This window comes from Tarenaya hassleriana, unplaced genomic scaffold, assembly GCF_000463585.1.
Source record: "Tarenaya hassleriana unplaced genomic scaffold, ASM46358v1 Cleome32, whole genome shotgun sequence".
NCBI lineage: Eukaryota > Viridiplantae > Streptophyta > Magnoliopsida > Brassicales > Cleomaceae > Tarenaya > Tarenaya hassleriana.
This window is the reverse complement of record NW_010966372.1, coordinates 680,397-698,069: the sequence shown is the minus strand read 5'-3', so window position 1 is coordinate 698,069 and position 17,673 is coordinate 680,397. Positions and strand designations below refer to the sequence as shown.

The window sequence follows — 17,673 nt, the reverse complement described above, 5'->3', positions numbered from 1 at the left end:
AACAAGACTATATTTTTCATATATTATATATATTAAAAATATTATATAATTTATATATTTTAAATTTTACATGATTATTTTTTAGATTTTAATTTTTTTAATTATAATTGATATAGACGAAAATTTGCTATTGTTTTTTTAATTGTTAAATTATTATTATTATATATTAATATTTATTTTTTATTAAATAGAAAAAACCTGAAACCCGGTCTGAATCCGCCCGAAACCCTATAGAACCAGACTGCGAACCACCGATCATAGGTCCGAAAAATAAATGGGTGGACCGATCCGACCCAAAAAAATCTAAGCCCGAACTAAGCCCGACTCGAACCCGGCCCGCCCACCCATTTTACACCCCTACTTTTATCTGAATCTACATTCAGAAGATGTCTATAGAATAGCCTTCGATTTTTTGTTTCTTAAATGATCATTTAAATAATAAATTAGGGCCGTTTAAATTGGGCCGATGAAATGGATTGTCTAAACCACAGAAGGTGTAATTTCAGAATTTATAATATGATATCATTTTTTGTCAAAACAATTTATTTTATCATTTAAATTTTTATATTGTCCTAAACCGTTAATAAAATATATGTTTTGGAAATACAAAATAAAAAATTACTGTAGTATATTATTATTAATATAAACCACACATTGCTATATATATATATATATATATATATAGTGATAGATATTCCATGAAAATGATAACACCAACCATTTATTTATTTTTCCTCGAAGCAATAACGGTTAGATGGAGAGAGAAGAAACATAGACGGTTCAATTTTCGCATGGGGAAAACGAGTTCCATGACTATAGAGAGATTCATCGTTTTAAAAATTAAATAATTATACGTATATGTTGATGGAATTTATCTATATGATAAATCAATAAAAATATTTATAAATGTCTTTATTCAGTTTATATGTTTTATTTGGACTTGTTGATGTTTTTTAAATGGATTTAAAAAAAAAAAAACAAAATATTTGTTTATGTTGATTGTTATAGGGGACAGTTTATTTAGATTTGTGGATAAATGAAATTTTAAATGAATTTGTTTGAAAATGGATTTTAAAAAATATAAAACCAAATGTTTGTTATTAATTTTTTCAATAACTTTAGTGGAAAATATCATATTAATACACAAATTTAATAATGTTATAAAAGTATAAAAATTTTAAAAGTTTTAAAAATACATTAATAAAATATTATCAAATTTTTAGATATAAACATTAATGTGATGTAATGTTGACATAACTCGTCGAGTTAATATATGTAGGACATTGATAATGTTTAATTAATTGATATTTTACAAAAACAAATTTATATATTTTAATAATGTATCGTGTATATATATATATATGGAATTTTCTGTGTTTATATATTTATTTTAGAAATAACATAGTCTATGAGGAAAGGACAGATCCTTTTGTCGCGTTTTTTAATTAGATAGAAAGAGAAATTAATTACTGTAAAATCTTATCAGGTACATAGAGATCTCGCGTTAATAATTCAACGATTTCTCGTCAAATATTATTAATTAAGTTTCTAATTTTGCGGTTGCGTGTGATCGTGTATGTTATATATATATGTACGTATAGATCCTGGGGAGTATATATCAGAATCTCTTCATATCTGGCTCCTTGTTGTTTGTATATCACGAGGAAGGACGGGGAAGGGAGAACTAGACTGAATCCCTGTAGTTAGAGAGAGAAAACAGTGTGAGGGATCCTTTTGTGTTTTGGGGGGTGAGAACAGTTCGCGGATCTGGATTGAGAGAAATTAGGGTTTGTGGCTATTGGAGGGAAAAACTCGTGGAAGGGGTCGTTAGGGTTTCTTTTATGATTGGCTGGTAAATATGGTGGAGGAGCGAGTTCCGTTGGAGATAATTTTGCGACCAGAAGCATGTAATTTTTGAAATTTTCCTTTTTGGGGATTTTTCTTCGGATTCCTCGCATTTAGGAATTGATTGCTGTTCTCAATGAATTAGATTGTGATATGATTGATGGATGGTTGATTTGTGTTTTATCTCCAGAGCTAGTATTGATCTTTTCTGGGTTATTCTTTAGGGGTTTTAGCTTAATTTTTTTTAATCATGATCTTCGTTTAGATTTATTGTGGGTTATCTAATGTTCTTTCTTATGTTGTTTATGTTGATTTAAACTGGAATTTTGCCACCCGGCTTGATTAAGTGGTTGTAGGGATAATGTTTTGTGCACTAATGTGTTCTCTTTTTCATTTTGCCAGTTGGAAAACCGGTGTAAAATCCTATTTCCAGGTTCAACGAATCAATTTTTATATACATGGTGAGAATCTGGAACTGTTTTTCTCCTACATTCTTCCCTCATTGTCAGATTTTCAAACGGAGAAGAAGAAATCTAGTGGCATGGATCAGTTTCCTCTGAAAGCAGGCTTGTTTAGGATTATCGCTTATGCTCTTAAATCTTCTTTTCCAACCTTTTTCTTTTGTGTTAATAATTGCGGTGTCATGATATGTCTTGCAGGCTGATCAAAAAGTTGGTAAGCGCTCGATGGGACGGAAAGGTCGTTCAAAGATGGAGTCTGGAACTTGCAATGTTTGCTCTGCCCCTTGTTCATTGTGCTTGCACCGTAGCACTCCCGGCCTCACAGGTTCAAAGTGTGATGAGTCATCAGATGAAACCGGCCCTGGAATAGCAGCCAGTCAGTGTTCTGTAAACGAGGATGATGTTTTACGTTCTTCTAGGGTTATTAAAGCTCACAGCGATTCACATACTGCAAGTGAAGCCAGCAATCTAGTTAATTCGAATCATGATACTTTCTCTGAGAATGCTGAGAGTAAGGAAATTGTAAGATCTTCTGAGGTATCCAATGATTCAGGAGCTTTTGAGATGAGTTCTAAGGTATCTTCTGTTAAAATTGGTGTGAATCATAAGCCATTTGCCACAGCTAATGTATTAGATCAGAGCCCAAAATGTGTCAAAGGTCAGGAAGACAGGAGAGCCGATGATCCTAACACAAAGGCATGCAACAAGGATTCCTCAGTTAGTTCGGCTCTTGTTTCTGACCCAATTTTGGATGCATCTGATCAAAATCATGATTTCACGAAGGCAGACCCGTGTAGTGCTCTTCCAGATGAAGCTAAATCACAATCTTTACCTTGTCCATCATTCAATCACGAAGACAAAAACTCTTCAGGCCTGGAAAAAATGAAGGAAAAATCAGGAGTACAGAGTAACAGGGACAGCAAAAATATAATGACTGAAGGTTCTGCACATTTTTGCCAAGACAGCAACAATGAGAAGTCAGATGAAAATGCTGAGGCACAGAAGGCTGAAGGGCCAAACACATCGGCTATGTCTGAGAATGAGAGTGACGATTCGGAAATGGTGGAACATGATGTAAGCAATGCTGTTTTCTCTCATTTGCAGAAAACTGCTATGCATATCTTATGTTGCCTGGTTCTGTTTCCTTTTAGTTGCATGTTTTGGATCTAATCTTCCAGTGGCATAAGTCTCAAGCCAAAATCGCTCCCTTTTTTGTTCAATAGGTAAAAGTTTGTGATATTTGTGGAGATGCGGGTCGAGAGGATTTGCTTGCTATCTGCAGCAGATGCAGTGATGGTGCAGAACACACGTAAGCCTGCTCTTCTATTCATGGGAAAGAAAAGATCAAGTACCTTTGAAGTACGGGGTACCTTGTCTTCCTAAACTAATGACCAATTGCCATTCAGGGATTTATCCTTGCAAATTTTTAATCTTGATATTTGATTTTAGTTTAGCTTTACATACATTTTTCTGTAGTCTATCCGTAATTAGGTAGCTTGTTTGCTATGCTAATCATGTAGTTTTGTTTTCGTTTGCTTAGTTATTGCATGAGGGAAATGATTGATGAAGTTCCCGAAGGTGATTGGCTTTGTGAAGAATGCAAGTTTGCCGAGGAAGCTGAACAACAGAAGCTAGGTAAATCTGAAGAATTTAACAAGCATGATATTTGTGCAAAAGATTAAAAAGATGCTGAAGCAATTAATTTTGGCATTAAAGTTATTGTTCTCTGTTTTGTCTGGCGAACTTGAAACTTTCAGAGGCCAAGAAAAATAGGGAAACTGGGCCGAATTTGAATGCACAAACCTCTGACAAAAGGTGTGCTGAAAAGGCTGAGGCAGCTTTGGATGTTAAAAGACAGGCAGTTGAGGGTCCTACAGGTTCACCCAAAAAATCCATTCTCCCCAGAATAGCTGCGTTATCTCGAGAACCATCATTCAAGGCCTTAGACAAGCCAAAGAGAACGCTAGTCCATCAAACATCTTTCACCAGTCTGTCAAGTGATGATGCTGAAAGTACACACTCTACTGATTCCCAGTTCCAATCAACCAAAGGTAAGCTGTATGATGCCTTCCCAAGTGCATTTTTAGTTTGTCTCTTCTGTGATAATTTTGCTGGTTGTATAGTATATCCTTATTTTCTGCTTGTACAGGTACCTTCTTCAGATCCAGTTCGTTCAATGCCAACTCAAAACCGAAAGTGAAACTTGTAGATGATGTTATTCTCCCAAGACAAAGGACAACTAAAGAACATGTCTCTATTGATGTGAAGGAGGGAGTTTCTAGAACTGTAGGCAAATCAATGTCAATTAGATCTACAGAAGTAGGGTGTTCTAGTGGTAACGATTTAAAAGGGAAAACGGTTCTATCGAAATTTTATCATCTTCAAGACGTTAAAAGTTCTAAGCAACTGAAAGATCAGAGTACTGAAGCTAACTCATCAGTACCAACCGACGACCAGAAGTTAATTTCACGTGGCAATTCTTTTGTTTCTCGTGCAAAAAATACCCGTGATTTGAAGGGTAAACTAGGTAGCTTGACAAGGCAAACCAGCAATCTAACTCGAAACCGTCTGGAAAATCCAATTGCTTCTGGTACGATATGTATTGGTGCATATGTTGCACTACTTTTTGTGGGATTCTATGTATATTGTTGTTGTAAATGGATTATTTGCTGTCTTGAAAGATGCCATGATTGAAGTCCTGTGATTTGTTTCTGATGTGTGCAGTGGGAGAATCTTCCATAAATGAGAAGGATGAACCATCATCCGTTTCAAGGCCCACCGAGGGGTTGACCAGCCATGCCACTGTTAATACCCCTGATGCAACACCTCGGTCAAGGGAATTCCGTGAGATGGGTGAAAAGAGCAAGGAGGTCTTTATTAATCGCTCAAGGGCTAGCTTGCCATCTGGTTCAAAAGGCCTGGCATCTCAAAAGGAAGGTCAGACGGCAGAACCAATTGACACCTCATGTGCTTCTGAGAGTGACCCCTCTACGACAAAAAAATTTAGGGAGGACATAAATAAGGGAAATAGGTTGAGAGCAGCCGTTGATGCAGCTCTCCGTAAAAAGCCCAACTTTGGTAAGAACAGAGGATCACAGCTACCAGATGGATCTTTGGTGTCTAACATGGATTCAAGTTGTGATAAGACTTCTCAAAGCCAATTGCCTTTGAAGACAACTAAGAATTCTATGTCATCTGAAGGACCTCAAGGAGGGGAACTGAACTTAAAGATTATTTCTGATCCATACAAACAGGCAATCGCAACTAATGGGAAGCAGCTTCCATTCTCTGCTGCTGATGCAATGTATTCTCCACGATCTGCAGACCTTGAAGTCAATTTTCCTTCCGTAAAGCCAGTCATGAGAGATTGGCCTTTGGTACCGACAATTGTTCTACCAAAAACGTCAGCCATACCAGAGCATGAATATATATGGCAGTATGTTATTCTTTCTATTTTGTGAATATAAGATCTCTATTCTGGTTATATTACTAGTCAAAATAGCACATCATAGATCTGTCCATGCAATATGGAAGTTCTTGTTGCTAAAACATTTATTTCTTTTGCCAGAGGGGACTTGGAGGTGCAAAGTAGCAGAAATCTATTGGAGATGCATAGTGGAATTCAAGCACATCTATCAACCTTAGCATCACCTAAGGTTCGTGAAATGGTTAATAAATTCCTGGGGAAAGTCCCCTTGAATGAAGTGCCTAGGCTAAGTACGTGGCCTGCACAATTTCGAGATACAGGAGCCAAGGAAGACCATATAGCCCTTTTCTTTTTTGCCAAGGACATTGAGAGGTAGACACACACATTCACCGGCTCCGATTTTCACAATACTGTATGATCTGCCTCATGGTTGAAATGTTTATCTTATTTGCTGACAACCTTTTTCAACGCTCTTTGTGATGCAGTTATGAGAAAAATTACAAGCCCCTCGTAGTTAACATGATTAAGAAAGATTTAGCCCTAAAAGGAAACCTCGGTAGTGTTGAGCTCTTGATTTTTGCATCCAACCAGCTTCCCCGGCACTGCCAGCGTAAGAATGCTTACCAAAAAATTTTCATGTTCTGCACGTGATTTCGTGTTGACTATGTGGTTGACCAAATTGGCTCTTTTGCTTCTTATTGTTGACAATGTGGTCTTTGCGAGATTTAGTTGACGGGAAACAAGGTTAAGCTTTTTATTTGCTTTTCCTTTTTTCCTCTTGAGATCTGGCTTCTGCCTACTAAAGGTTTCTTTTTATAAAACATATAAGAATTTTCATTTGTTTTCGAGCAAGTTTTGTTTTTTGATTGCCCCCTGGCAGAGGCAAATTTCTTTATTGAGTTTTGAGATTACATTGTTATCGTTACTGGTGTTTCATTGGCATGACCACTAAATTCTAAAATCAAATTCTCTGTGGTGTTTTGTCGTGCTCTGATAAGTTGCTATAATGTTGCAGTGCTATTTTGAAGTTTTGGCGAAAATGTTTAGTTGACTGTATATCTCTTAAATCTGTATATCCGTTGTCCTGGCAGGTTGGAACATGTTATTTTTCCTCTGGGGTGTATTCCGTGGAAGAAAAGAAAGTTCTTCAAACCCGCTGAATAACCCATCTCTTCCTCCAACTTCAAATGTTTTGCCACATGATAGAGATCAAAATCTCTCTAATCAAAGGCATTTGTCTTTGAAGCATGCGGAGAAGATGCCATCTGCTCGTGAGAGCTATTGCAGCACAACTGAAACTGAAAGTAAGGTGGGCGTAAGTAGCCATGTGGATCTAAATAACAAAGAATCTTCCATTGTGCTCCCATCCATTGGTTCAGAAGTGAACAACAAGGACTCCAATCTTTCTCCGAGGTTTATGTCGAGCAGTATGCAGTCATGCCCCAAGGCGGGATGTTCTAATCCCCTGGTAAAGCATTATGTCTCTCTGCACTGATAGTATATGCATATATACCTGTCTCTGGTTCTTTGGTCAAGTGACTTGAATCTCTGATGTTTTTCCGGGCAATTTCATGAAGAGCATGTGTTCAATGTTTGGAGGAATTCACACTTTTGGCCTCACTTTTGTGGTTGCCTGCTCTTCTTTTTAGCGTAGTGACTGTTGACATTAATCAAATTCAGGCATTTGAAGTTAAACAATTAGACCATTTTATTTTTACTATTCTCTCTTATGTTGATCGATTCATGCAATTTAAACAGGAAGAAAAAACTGCTCCGAAAGATGATGTTGCAGGCGTTAGTCCTATCCCTCTTCTAGCAACTGGCACAGGGGGTACTCGTAATGAAAGTGAGAAGACATCCTCTGCTTCATCTGATGAAGATGGTCTAGTGAAAGAGGTTCCGCCCGCAGAGGAACAAAAGATAGGCGATGGCACTCAAGTGAAAGAGGAGGAAACATCGGGTAGCGGAGAGAATCCGGCTTTAACTGCCACTGACTTGGAGGGTCGGTCTGGGGAGCGAGAAAACATTTCAGACCGAAATCTCAGTTGTGGCCAGGCTGGTGAACGGAAGCGCCCATTTTTGGATCTGACGGTGCCTGCCATGGAAGATTCCTCCGAGAATGGTGAAATTTTATATGAAGGGTCCGCCAATAAGAAGCCGAAGACCGATCATGGAGGAGAAAATGAAGGTCGGGTATCTGGTAAAGATTCTGCACCGAGAAAAGGTGACATGCTCGGTCCTAGTTCCTCAACAGAAACGAGGGATCATCATCATCGGTCAGGTGAAGAGAAGAATGAGATGAAGAAGATGGTGACGATCAAGAAGGAAACAGATGAAAGAGCTGAAAGAATAGTGTTTCCACTGGACTTGAACGAGATAAAGGAAGAAGACAGTCCCATACCATTGTGCGGGAACCAAAGATTATTGCATGGTCCAGTCCCAAACCTTGAGCTTGCTTTAGGAGTCGAAGAAACAACAGTAACTTTCACAGAACATGGTGATGGTAATCGACATAAGACACAAGATCAGATGATGATGAGGATGACCAGTGAAGTAAAACAAGAAGAAGAAGAAGAAGAAGCTTCATCTCTCTCCCTATCCCTTGCCTTCCCTTCCATGGAGACAGAGCAGAGTTTGAGGAGAAGACCCATGACCGTGTCTAGTTCAGAACAGGAGATGCAAAAGAAGAATGTGAATACTCCTCCACTGTTTCTCTTCAGGGACTTGACCGACAAGTCCATTTAGCTTTGTGGGTTTTGTGCCTACCCGAACTAGAAGATAGAAGAGATGGTTCTTCAAGTCTGCATCTCTGTTTATAATCCTCTCCCCCTTTTTTTTTTTTCGGAACGTCCACTAAAATAATACCATAAGCCAATGTTGTTGGTCTTCTTGTCTTTTAGGTCTCCCTTGACAGAATCACAGCAGCTTTGTACATAGAAAGCGACAGGAAAAGGACATAACACTGTTTCGAAAAGATTGATTGTTGGTCGAAATCTGCAAACCCCCCAAGTGTGTTTCTCTGCTTTCTTGACACGTGTTTTTCCTTGTTGACGTGTTCTTTTACCCTCTTGTTTTTTGCCGATCTTGATGACGTGGCTTGGATAGGGGCGACTGTTGAATTAGTTTTGGGGGCATCTGAGATATTTTCGAACGATCTAAGGGTAATTTCGGTAATCTATCTCATATATTTCCTGGAGGAGAAAAAGAAGATTTTTGCGGACAGTCTAAAGGTTAATCCAAATATCAATTCGTATCTTCTTCTCTGTTTTCCGGATCTCTTTCCATTTTATTCCCAATGGCGTCGTGCATAGCTCCTTTTCCTGTCTCAGGTAACCATCGTCCTCTTTCTTATCTTCGTTTCATCTCTCTGTTCCTAATTTTGATCTTCTTAGAGTGATAATTCTGGGCTTTTTTTTACCGATTCGAAGAATAGTTTCCTTATATTGTGTTCGTGGATTGTCCCCCATTCTTGTTACTTTGGTTCTTCTTTGGGAGATCTTGAATTGAAACTGGAAAACAAGGATTTAGACGAAGGAGATTTGTCAGATGATTGTCCACTCTCGATCCGAATTTTGAGTTTCTTGCCGTGGATTTTGCGTTTGTGCTTGTGATTTGTTTGCGTCAATTGGGTTGATACTAGTTTATGGGATTTAAAAGGGTTCGGAGTCGGGTGGAATTTGAACCCAGTCCGTATTTGAAGTGTATCCTTGTCCTGTAAAAGTGAATTGATTTGAACAGGTTGAAACACTCGTGGCTATGAATTTGAATCCTTGTTATTGATCCATTTTGTAGAAACTTCTCCAAGAGGGTGTTGTAGTAAAGTTAGTTTGTTTTTTACGGGTATATGACCTCTGTATGGATTCTTGCCTGTATAGTACGTAGTCTTCATGATCCTGTTTCTTAAACCTTATGGCATAGGCGGATCTCTTGCCAAAGAAGACGGATTCTCTACCACGAAGTTCGGTTCCATTCGTAAAACCTCTGGGCTGACTATTCAAAGGAAATCAAACCGAGTGGGAGGCAGTCACAGGTTTGGAGTTTCTGCAGCTTACCGGTGTGTTTCGGTATCCTTCTTCTCCTGATAAACTGATGTTTAATATTATCATTCGTTTTGGGTGTGCTGGGATGGAGGATTGTGAAACTTAGCCCTTTATTTGTGAGAGAAAGAGGCGCGAGGTTTGTCCTTGATAAGAGGTTTGAAAGTTTCATACTTGTGATTTGCTTTGAGTAGCTGCAGAATTTGATGGCTGTACAGTTTAAATCAGTTTCAAAATTTAGGAAGAAAAACTTTAAAAAAAACATCACCTTGAATAATAGCATTAGTCCTCTCATTTCGTCCTTATCTGGATGTTCTCTCTTGGATTTTGCAGAAAGACCCTGTGTTTCGTGAAATTTCTTGATCTATGATTGATGATCACCATTAAGTCTTCTTCTTGTTAATTTTGTGACAGCAATAGGGGTGGAAGCAGTGATTTTGTTGCTGGTTTTCTTCTCGGAGGTGCTGTGTTTGGCACTGTGGCATATATCTTTGCCCCACAGGTGATTCCTCTTGTGTGCAATACCGATAAAATTATGGAAAACGAGCATTAAGTCTGGGATAAGGAACTGGGCTAATGTTTTCTCTTACTCATAATGGACGTCTTAAGGAATGACACGAGTAGATTTAGCTTTGTTTCTAAGGTAAGCTCTGCAACTATAATATTGGGTCCGAACTTATGAAGCGATTTGTCTTCCATTTTTGGTATTCAGATCCGAAGATCGTTGCTGAATGAAGATGAAAATGGCTTCAGGAAACCAAGGCAGCCGGCCTACTATGATGAAGGTCTTGAGGTAAAACCTCGGACAAACAAATTTCTGCACTCTTACTTTATCCAATTTATCGATTAGAACAGGCTCTGGTAAAAAGTTTTTTCTTTGGTGATCAGAAAACAAGACAGACTCTGAATGAGAAGATCGGACAGCTGAATTCAGCCATAGACAATGTGTCATCGCGTCTGAGAGGCGGCGGAAACAGCAGCAGCTCGCCTGCTGTCCCTGTCGAGACCGACCCCGAAGTAGAAGCTACCACTTAGAGAGAGATCCACTTATCATATGATTTGACCTTTCTCTCTGGTTTTCTTGCCCAGATTGAAACGGGGGTTGAGGATAACACCATCTATAAACGATTCACCCGTTTCATTGCTTTTTTTAACAGTGTTTTCTTGCAGACTTTGTCAAGCCCAAGTATAAAGTTTTGCTTCTTTTTTTTTCCAATCCTTTATTTGGTTTCTATGACCCTCAAATTTCGCAAATTCTGAGAACCCGTTTTCTCAGATGTTCAAATCAAACCTGTTGGTGTTTTTTCAAGTAAGATGTATCTTTTACCAAACTGGACGTGGGTTCGAACTCTATCCACTTCCACTTCACAGATTTGGACATGACCCACTAAATTTCATGTCTTGTCTTTGCAAAGATTGTTCTCCTTTTCTACACAAAATGTATCTATCATCTTCATGAACATTTTCCAGTTTTTTTCCCATTATTTTCTTATCTTTAAAATTTTTTCGAGTCCTAATGTTCACGTGCCAATATAACTGGATAATGTTCACAATAAATCCCGAAAATAAAAAGGCTGAACCAAAAAAACGAGAGAGATAGATTAGAGAGACGCCGTGGCCGGTGACCCTTTCACAAAAAAAAAAAGAAAAAAGAATATATATCAACTCGAGAGGCAGAGCTAGAACTCTTCCTCTCTAGTTTTCGTTCTTTCTTGAAAAGGGGAAAAGGAAAATATAAACCACGAAATTCGATATTTTGTTTCCATTTCGTTTTTACGAAATCAGAAAATCCAATACCATCAGTTTCGTCTGGGAAGAGGAAAAAATCTGCACCCTTTTCCATTAGGGTTTTGGGGTTCGTCTTCTATTAGATGATGTGCGTGGGCATTCCTCCTCTGTTCATCTCTGCGTCGGATGGAAGACCGTGATAACTCACCCCCGAAGGTATTCGTTTCGTTTGCTTTCTGATTACTGTTCCAGTTCGATGTCGATCTTTGTGTTCATCAAGGTCGTTGGATTTGAAATTTTCTGGGGGAAATGTGAAGTAAGTCGTGGTTGATACGTTGCGAAATCGCTATTTCCTTTTTAGGTTTTGAATATGGATTGAGAAAAAGAGATGCATATTCTCCCTATTTTGGAACTTAATTCTGCTGGGTTTAAGCTGAGAGCCCTCATTACTGTTTGTTCAGTTAAAAGTTATGTGTGTACATAAGTATATGTATGTATATGTTTTGTGGTGTTTCAGTGTTTGTGAAGTTGCAAGTGGTGTTCATTGTGTTTCCTTGAATGGTCTGTCAATGTGGACTTGTCTCTCCACAGGATTACTACAAGATTCTGGAAGTTGATTATGATGCAACTGAAGAGAAGATCAGATTGAATTATAGGAAGCTTGCATTGGTTAGTCTCTGATTTCTCTCCTTGAATCCTTGCATTTCAATATTGAAATTGTTAAAATAGACACTGGACTTTGTTCCATCCGCAGAAGTGGCACCCGGATAAACACAAAGGTGATAGTGCGGCTACAGCTAAATTCCAGGAGATAAATGAAGCTTACAATGGTAAGTCTTTGAACAGAAGGTTCAGTCTTTCCGTTTGTAGTAGAATTGTGTACATCTGGGCAAGTTTGAGAGCGCTAGTTGAACAGAAGAAATTGCTTGGGCATCAAAATCGGCCACTTTATTTCTGTTGTCTAATGGAAAGTGTCGGGTTTGCTATGTGATGTATGGAGTGATTTGAGTCACATTGACCAGATTTTTGGTCTTGGAAGGAAGGATGTGGAAAAGAACATTAGAGAACAATCAGATGATTATCTTTTAGCCCTTCACCTTTCAGTTCGGTTTAACTATCGATATTTTCCCAATGAGTCCTTCCTTAGTGTTGGATACTAACCCTTCCATCTTTAGATTCTTGTTCTATTTCCTTGTGGAAGCTATGAGGTTTTTATCAGAGGGAAATGAAATAGTACTTCACTAGTCAAGTTCTGTTTGAATAAAATGGTATTTCTGATGTTGTGGTCTTTTTGGTTCACTGATAGATTAATGCTTTATCTTTCTCATGTCTTTCATTGTTTCTTCCTTTCTCTGACTGATGTTTGTCTTTGCAGTGCTGATGGACCCTGATAAACGTTTTGAGTATGATTTAACTGGTATTTACGAGATTCACAAGTATACTCTGCGGGTATGTGGCACTCTCTCCAGCTTTAGAGGACCGATTCATATTTTTTTATATCCCGGTTGCTCCATTGGCATTTGCTAATGTGATGCATCGCAATGCTTCTACACAGGAATATCTCTCCAGATTTAAGGGAATGATACTTACTTGCAATGGGCTTGGCATAAGTCATTCCTCATCGCCATGGTAAGTCTCTAGATTATACTTTTCCACTCTTTGCCGGTTTTTGTTTAAGATTGTGAATCCTTGCTGAACTAGCTTAGTGGTGAGATTTCAAATGAAGCAAGTAGCGGGTGAAATAGCACAGGTCTTGTTTGGTTATTTAACAGTTCAGATGTTAAGGGGTCAATAAAGGTCTTCACGAATAGATCTGCGATCTCAGTTGGATGTGATATGGTCTCTTTGTTCCTCATTTCGCATTAAAGAAAATATGAGGTGGGTCTGAGAAATGCGTGGAGGAGAGTGCCAACAATGGGTTTTAGGTCTTTTATCTTCCTTTATGCAGAGATAAAAGGGGAAATGCTCGCAGATGCAGTTCACAGAATCATATAATAGCCAAGTTCCACCAATCTCGATCTCTATGTTATTTTGGTAGCTGTTAGGGACTGTTAGGGACAGCATTAGCTCATCGGTCTAGAAATTAGGCTATAATTAGCTACCTAGAAGAGACGAGTTGGTGAAAAAAAAGGAATTTTTATCCGGTATAACTTGTAGTAACCTTGACTGCAGGTCCCAGCAATTAACAGATACGAGCAGCGGGACAGATGAGCAAGGTCAAGCCTTTTCTATTACTTCCACCCCTTCACCTCTCAGAAAAAACGGCTGACACCTCTTTCTCACCTCTTCGCAGGTTACTGTATAAACTGAAGCACAGATGGAGCCATAGGCTATCCTGAGAGAATCTCTTGGGATTACCCGTCTCATCGCCTTTCACGGGATATTACTGTATGAACTGAATCAGAGGCAAAGCCGAAAGCTTTTTGCTGCCCATTTGAGGTATAAGCTTCTTCGCCGTTGTTGTACTTGTGTATGTTCCCCCCATTGAGTCAGAATAAGAATGGAAGAATGTGAAGGTTCTTAGAGACGAATGGTAGATAGTTTTAGTCACCTTCATATCATATATTTGGAGTATGGATTCATTGATAGACATGAGGAAAATAAAGCATGTTATATATATGATACTCTGTTTATTCTCGTTGGCGTATATAGAGCTGTTTTGTATTTGGAGACAGAAGCTTGTCTGATTCTAAAATGATCTGAAAAATACGTATATATACATATAATATATGTATCTGTAATATTAACGCTTCATCCTCAGAATTTTCTTCCGTGTATTCGTGATTGATTCATTCACCTGTAACAGTATGCATGTTTTATCTTGAATCTTAAAAATGTTTTTGTATTATTCTAAGATTATTTAATATTTTGAATTACCTTAGTACTTTCAAGTGCGGCAGAAACTTAGTGTAAATATAAGAATTAAAGAAAATTAAGAATTCGCATTAACCCGAATCAAGAACATGAAAAGGCAAGGTTTTCTTAGTATTTTTATGTGGTTTATAAAAATTATTATTATTTTATTTATTTTTTTGGGGTAGTGGGAGTGGTTCGATTGTATTGAAAGGCGTGTAAGTGCAAGTACGGTACCAAATCGCACGGACCAAAACAACTACTTTTGTCTATTATCTGTTTGAAAATATTTGGATATTATCAACATTTACACACTTTTTCCTCTTCCACTTGCATTTTTCCTCTCATTCAAACACACAGCCCATATGGCCCCCTTATAATTTCTGCAACTAATTAATTAATTAAAATTCAATTTATTTTCGAATTTTAATGTGTCGAAATATAAAAAATTTCATCAAAAAAGTATATATGCAGGGAACTTTTTTTTGTTGTCATTCAATCATTCTCCCTAATATTTATCTGAATTTAATTTATAATGACAAGTTGGCTTCCATGTGGTGGTACCACTCTTTGCAAGTACACGTAAATCCCACGACAGCAAATACATTTCATTACAATAATTATAGCATATAATATAATATAATATAATATAATAATAAAACACAGGAAGACTTTTGTTTTTTTTGGCACAACACCTAAGAAGATGGTTAAGCAAAAGGGATTCCTATATAAATCATACGCAAACTTTATGCACAAAAATGTGTTTATCCATCATAACTTGAACAAAATATCGAAATCTATAAAATCTTTCGTACTCCGATTTGATGGCCCCATTTATTTTTTTATTATTGTAACCAAGTAAATAATTCAATGCCTTTTTACCGGTTAATGCCTACCAAAATGATTAAAAGTGGTGCATGCAAGTGTGACAATTATATATATTATTTTATAAGTGGTTACTGTGTGATGACATATGTTAAATTAAATAAATGGTCCAACAGATGGAATTTGGGACTATATAAAGGTGTATTCGGTATCACCAAATTTATCGCTCAAACAAAGCAGATTCCTTTTTTCTCCCTCTCTCCACCAACACAAATCCCACGAATCTTATTGTTTCCCCTTCCCCATTTTCTCACCAACCAAACACTCCCGAGAAAATTCTCTGGGATCCCTCTATTCATCTTCCTCCTCCTCTTCCCCTCCTCAAATTCAAATTCAAATCCAAATCCTATCTTCCCAATGGGCCACGAAGCAATCACGGCAACGAAGACGCTCGTATTCACGTACGGAACTCTCAAGAGAGGATTCTCTAACCATGTATTGATGCAGGACCTGATCCGATCCGGCGATGCTTCCTTCAGGGGAATCTACCGAACCCTAGACAAATTCCCGCTCGTCTGCGGACCCTATCGCGTCCCGTTCCTCCTCAACCTCCCCGGATCGGGCCACCGTGTCAACGGCGAGCTATACGCGGTTTCGCCTCGCGGCCTGGCTCGGCTGGACGAGCTCGAGGGGATCAGCCGCGGCCATTACGTCCGCCTCCAGATCCGATTGGCGAAGGCGGATCGAAACGGCGGCGTTTCGTCGGAGGAGGAGGAAGAAGAAGGGGAGGGATCGCCGTCGTGTGTGGCGGAGGCGTATTACGCGCACGAGAGCTACGAGGAGGAGCTCTGGAAGAGGAACGGAGGGAGATCGTTCGTGGCGTACACGGAGAAGGAGGCGCGTGGGTATGTGAAGCGCAAGGATCGGCCTCAGCATCTGAGCTTCTTGGACCACATCCGTATTTTCGTATCTTCTCCTTGCGACTGAGAAATGTTTTTTTTTCCCTTAATTTTCCTGTGAAAATCGTAATTCTCATGGAAAAAACTGGTGGAAAGAGAGAGAACCACAGGTTATTTGGGTCGCGTTGTGTCTCGTATCCATCCGTACGCGGCGGCGGCTGTCGTTTGATGGCATGGAAACTTCAAAGTTAGGTTTTGTGACGTTTTTGTGGGCGTGGGCGTGAATAAAATTAAAAATCGTATTAATGTGTCTGAAAATTAGGAGAACCGTATTTAGATTCACTCTAAATCACATGGGCTATATACCTAATTAGATTCGGCAATTCCGTAATTGTTATCTCATAACATAATCGGATATAATATGTACAAGACTTGCAGATTGCATGCCCTTTTTTTGTTAGCAGCATATATGTTTTGTACGGAACGTATAACTCGTATGCGTCAGTAGATAATGGCATACAAGTGGAACACATAAAGCCATACCATAATAAATGCAAGCTCTAGATATTCTACACGCAGTAAGAAAATGAATGGATCTGATTGTTGAAATCTTGCAACTTGCAAGGTCGCCCTTTCCTCCAATCATTTCTTCACCACATCATATATTATGTGTATATATGTGTGCGTGTGCACTGTTTTCTATCGTGGCCGAAACAGAGACAACAGAGAATCTCAACTAACATGGATGTAACGTACAGGGTATGGTACGTACTTATTGTACTTTTTTTTAACTCGCTATATATTATTCATCAATCATTGCATTTTATATGAATAAAGCAGCTTATATATATATATATATATATATATATATATATAGTTGTAGTTGTCATTTGAAAAAGCTAAAGATTTCTGAAGTCAGAAGCTACCAATCTTGTCAGCTGAAACAAACAGAGCCCATCATATAATAGTAAATGACTAGATGCCTGAAAAAAAAACCAAGTTTTTGTCTAACAATCTCTTGATTAATAATGATATTGTTATTGTTGTTGTGTATGATCAAACACAACAATGAGCCAATAAGATCTTATGACCCCTCGTAATATGACCCCCTTATAATAATTAAAAAAACGAATATATAACCAGGGGAAGTATTTAAACATCGTCATCCTTTAGTTATTTTATTTGAAAAGCTGACCTACCCATATAGTTTTATGGGGTTTTGGGGTTTGTAATAAATAACTAGTGATGATTTTCGTCTTCTTATGTTTCAAAAAGACATGTATGACATGAAACTTTGAAGAGAAAACCAAATCCTCTAAAGCAAAACATGTTTTAATGTCCATGTAGGAAAACTGAGGAGATGAACCTCTTGTAGCCGTAAATCAGAAAGAGAAAAACAATCGTAAAAGAAGATGGGTAAAAACATTGTTCATCTAGGAACCCACAGAACGATCAAGCTACTTCTAACATTCACAGCATACCATACCTGTCCAAGATTCTGACCCATTCCATACAGACAGAAAACCGGCAAAGACACGTGAACATATATATAGAGAGAGAGGAAACTCGGTACCAAAAGAATTTTCATTTGCATGAGA

General features: G+C 38.2%; 4 protein-coding genes across 7 annotated transcripts; all 4 read left to right on the top strand.

The window, feature by feature from the left end:
* Positions 1-1,617: 1,617 nt before the first annotated feature.
* LOC104820905 lies at positions 1,618-8,726 on the top strand. 2 transcript variants are annotated; one of them, XM_010551554.1, is made up of 12 exons: positions 1,618-1,907; positions 2,248-2,306; positions 2,505-3,380; positions 3,530-3,615; positions 3,847-3,941; positions 4,064-4,357; positions 4,456-4,896; positions 5,031-5,742; positions 5,875-6,105; positions 6,219-6,343; positions 6,825-7,201; positions 7,492-8,726. In XM_010551554.1, exons 2-12 carry the CDS (start codon positions 2,304-2,306, stop codon positions 8,476-8,478), a joined length of 4,227 nt encoding a protein of 1,408 aa, XP_010549856.1. In that variant the 5' UTR covers positions 1,618-1,907; positions 2,248-2,303; the 3' UTR covers positions 8,479-8,726. The 2 variants fall into 2 exon arrangements, with proteins under 2 accessions (XP_010549856.1, XP_010549857.1); XM_010551555.1 differs by lacking the exon at positions 4,456-4,896.
* Positions 8,727-8,942: 216 nt separating this feature from the next.
* Positions 8,943-10,993, top strand: LOC104820904. 2 transcript variants are annotated; one of them, XM_010551553.2, is made up of 5 exons: positions 8,943-9,062; positions 9,652-9,787; positions 10,191-10,272; positions 10,483-10,563; positions 10,659-10,993. In XM_010551553.2, exons 1-5 carry the CDS (start codon positions 9,029-9,031, stop codon positions 10,803-10,805), a joined length of 480 nt encoding a protein of 159 aa, XP_010549855.1. In that variant the 5' UTR covers positions 8,943-9,028; the 3' UTR covers positions 10,806-10,993. The 2 variants fall into 2 exon arrangements, with proteins under 2 accessions (XP_010549855.1, XP_010549854.1); XM_010551552.2 differs by having other exon boundaries at positions 8,946-9,062; positions 10,185-10,272.
* Positions 10,994-11,368: 375 nt separating this feature from the next.
* Positions 11,369-14,145, top strand: LOC104820903 (dnAJ-like protein slr0093). 2 transcript variants are annotated; one of them, XM_010551549.2, is made up of 7 exons: positions 11,369-11,714; positions 12,016-12,167; positions 12,253-12,328; positions 12,874-12,947; positions 13,054-13,127; positions 13,671-13,714; positions 13,792-14,145. In XM_010551549.2, exons 2-7 carry the CDS (start codon positions 12,057-12,059, stop codon positions 13,806-13,808), a joined length of 396 nt encoding a protein of 131 aa, XP_010549851.1. In that variant the 5' UTR covers positions 11,369-11,714; positions 12,016-12,056; the 3' UTR covers positions 13,809-14,145. The 2 variants fall into 2 exon arrangements, with proteins under 2 accessions (XP_010549851.1, XP_010549852.1); XM_010551550.2 differs by having other exon boundaries at positions 11,372-11,714; positions 12,090-12,167.
* A 1,242-nt stretch (positions 14,146-15,387) lies between these two features.
* On the top strand, positions 15,388-16,381 carry LOC104820902 (putative gamma-glutamylcyclotransferase At3g02910). Its single transcript, XM_010551548.2, has one exon. It carries the CDS (start codon positions 15,594-15,596, stop codon positions 16,161-16,163), a length of 570 nt encoding a protein of 189 aa, XP_010549850.1. The 5' UTR covers positions 15,388-15,593; the 3' UTR covers positions 16,164-16,381.
* Positions 16,382-17,673: the final 1,292 nt, after the last annotated feature.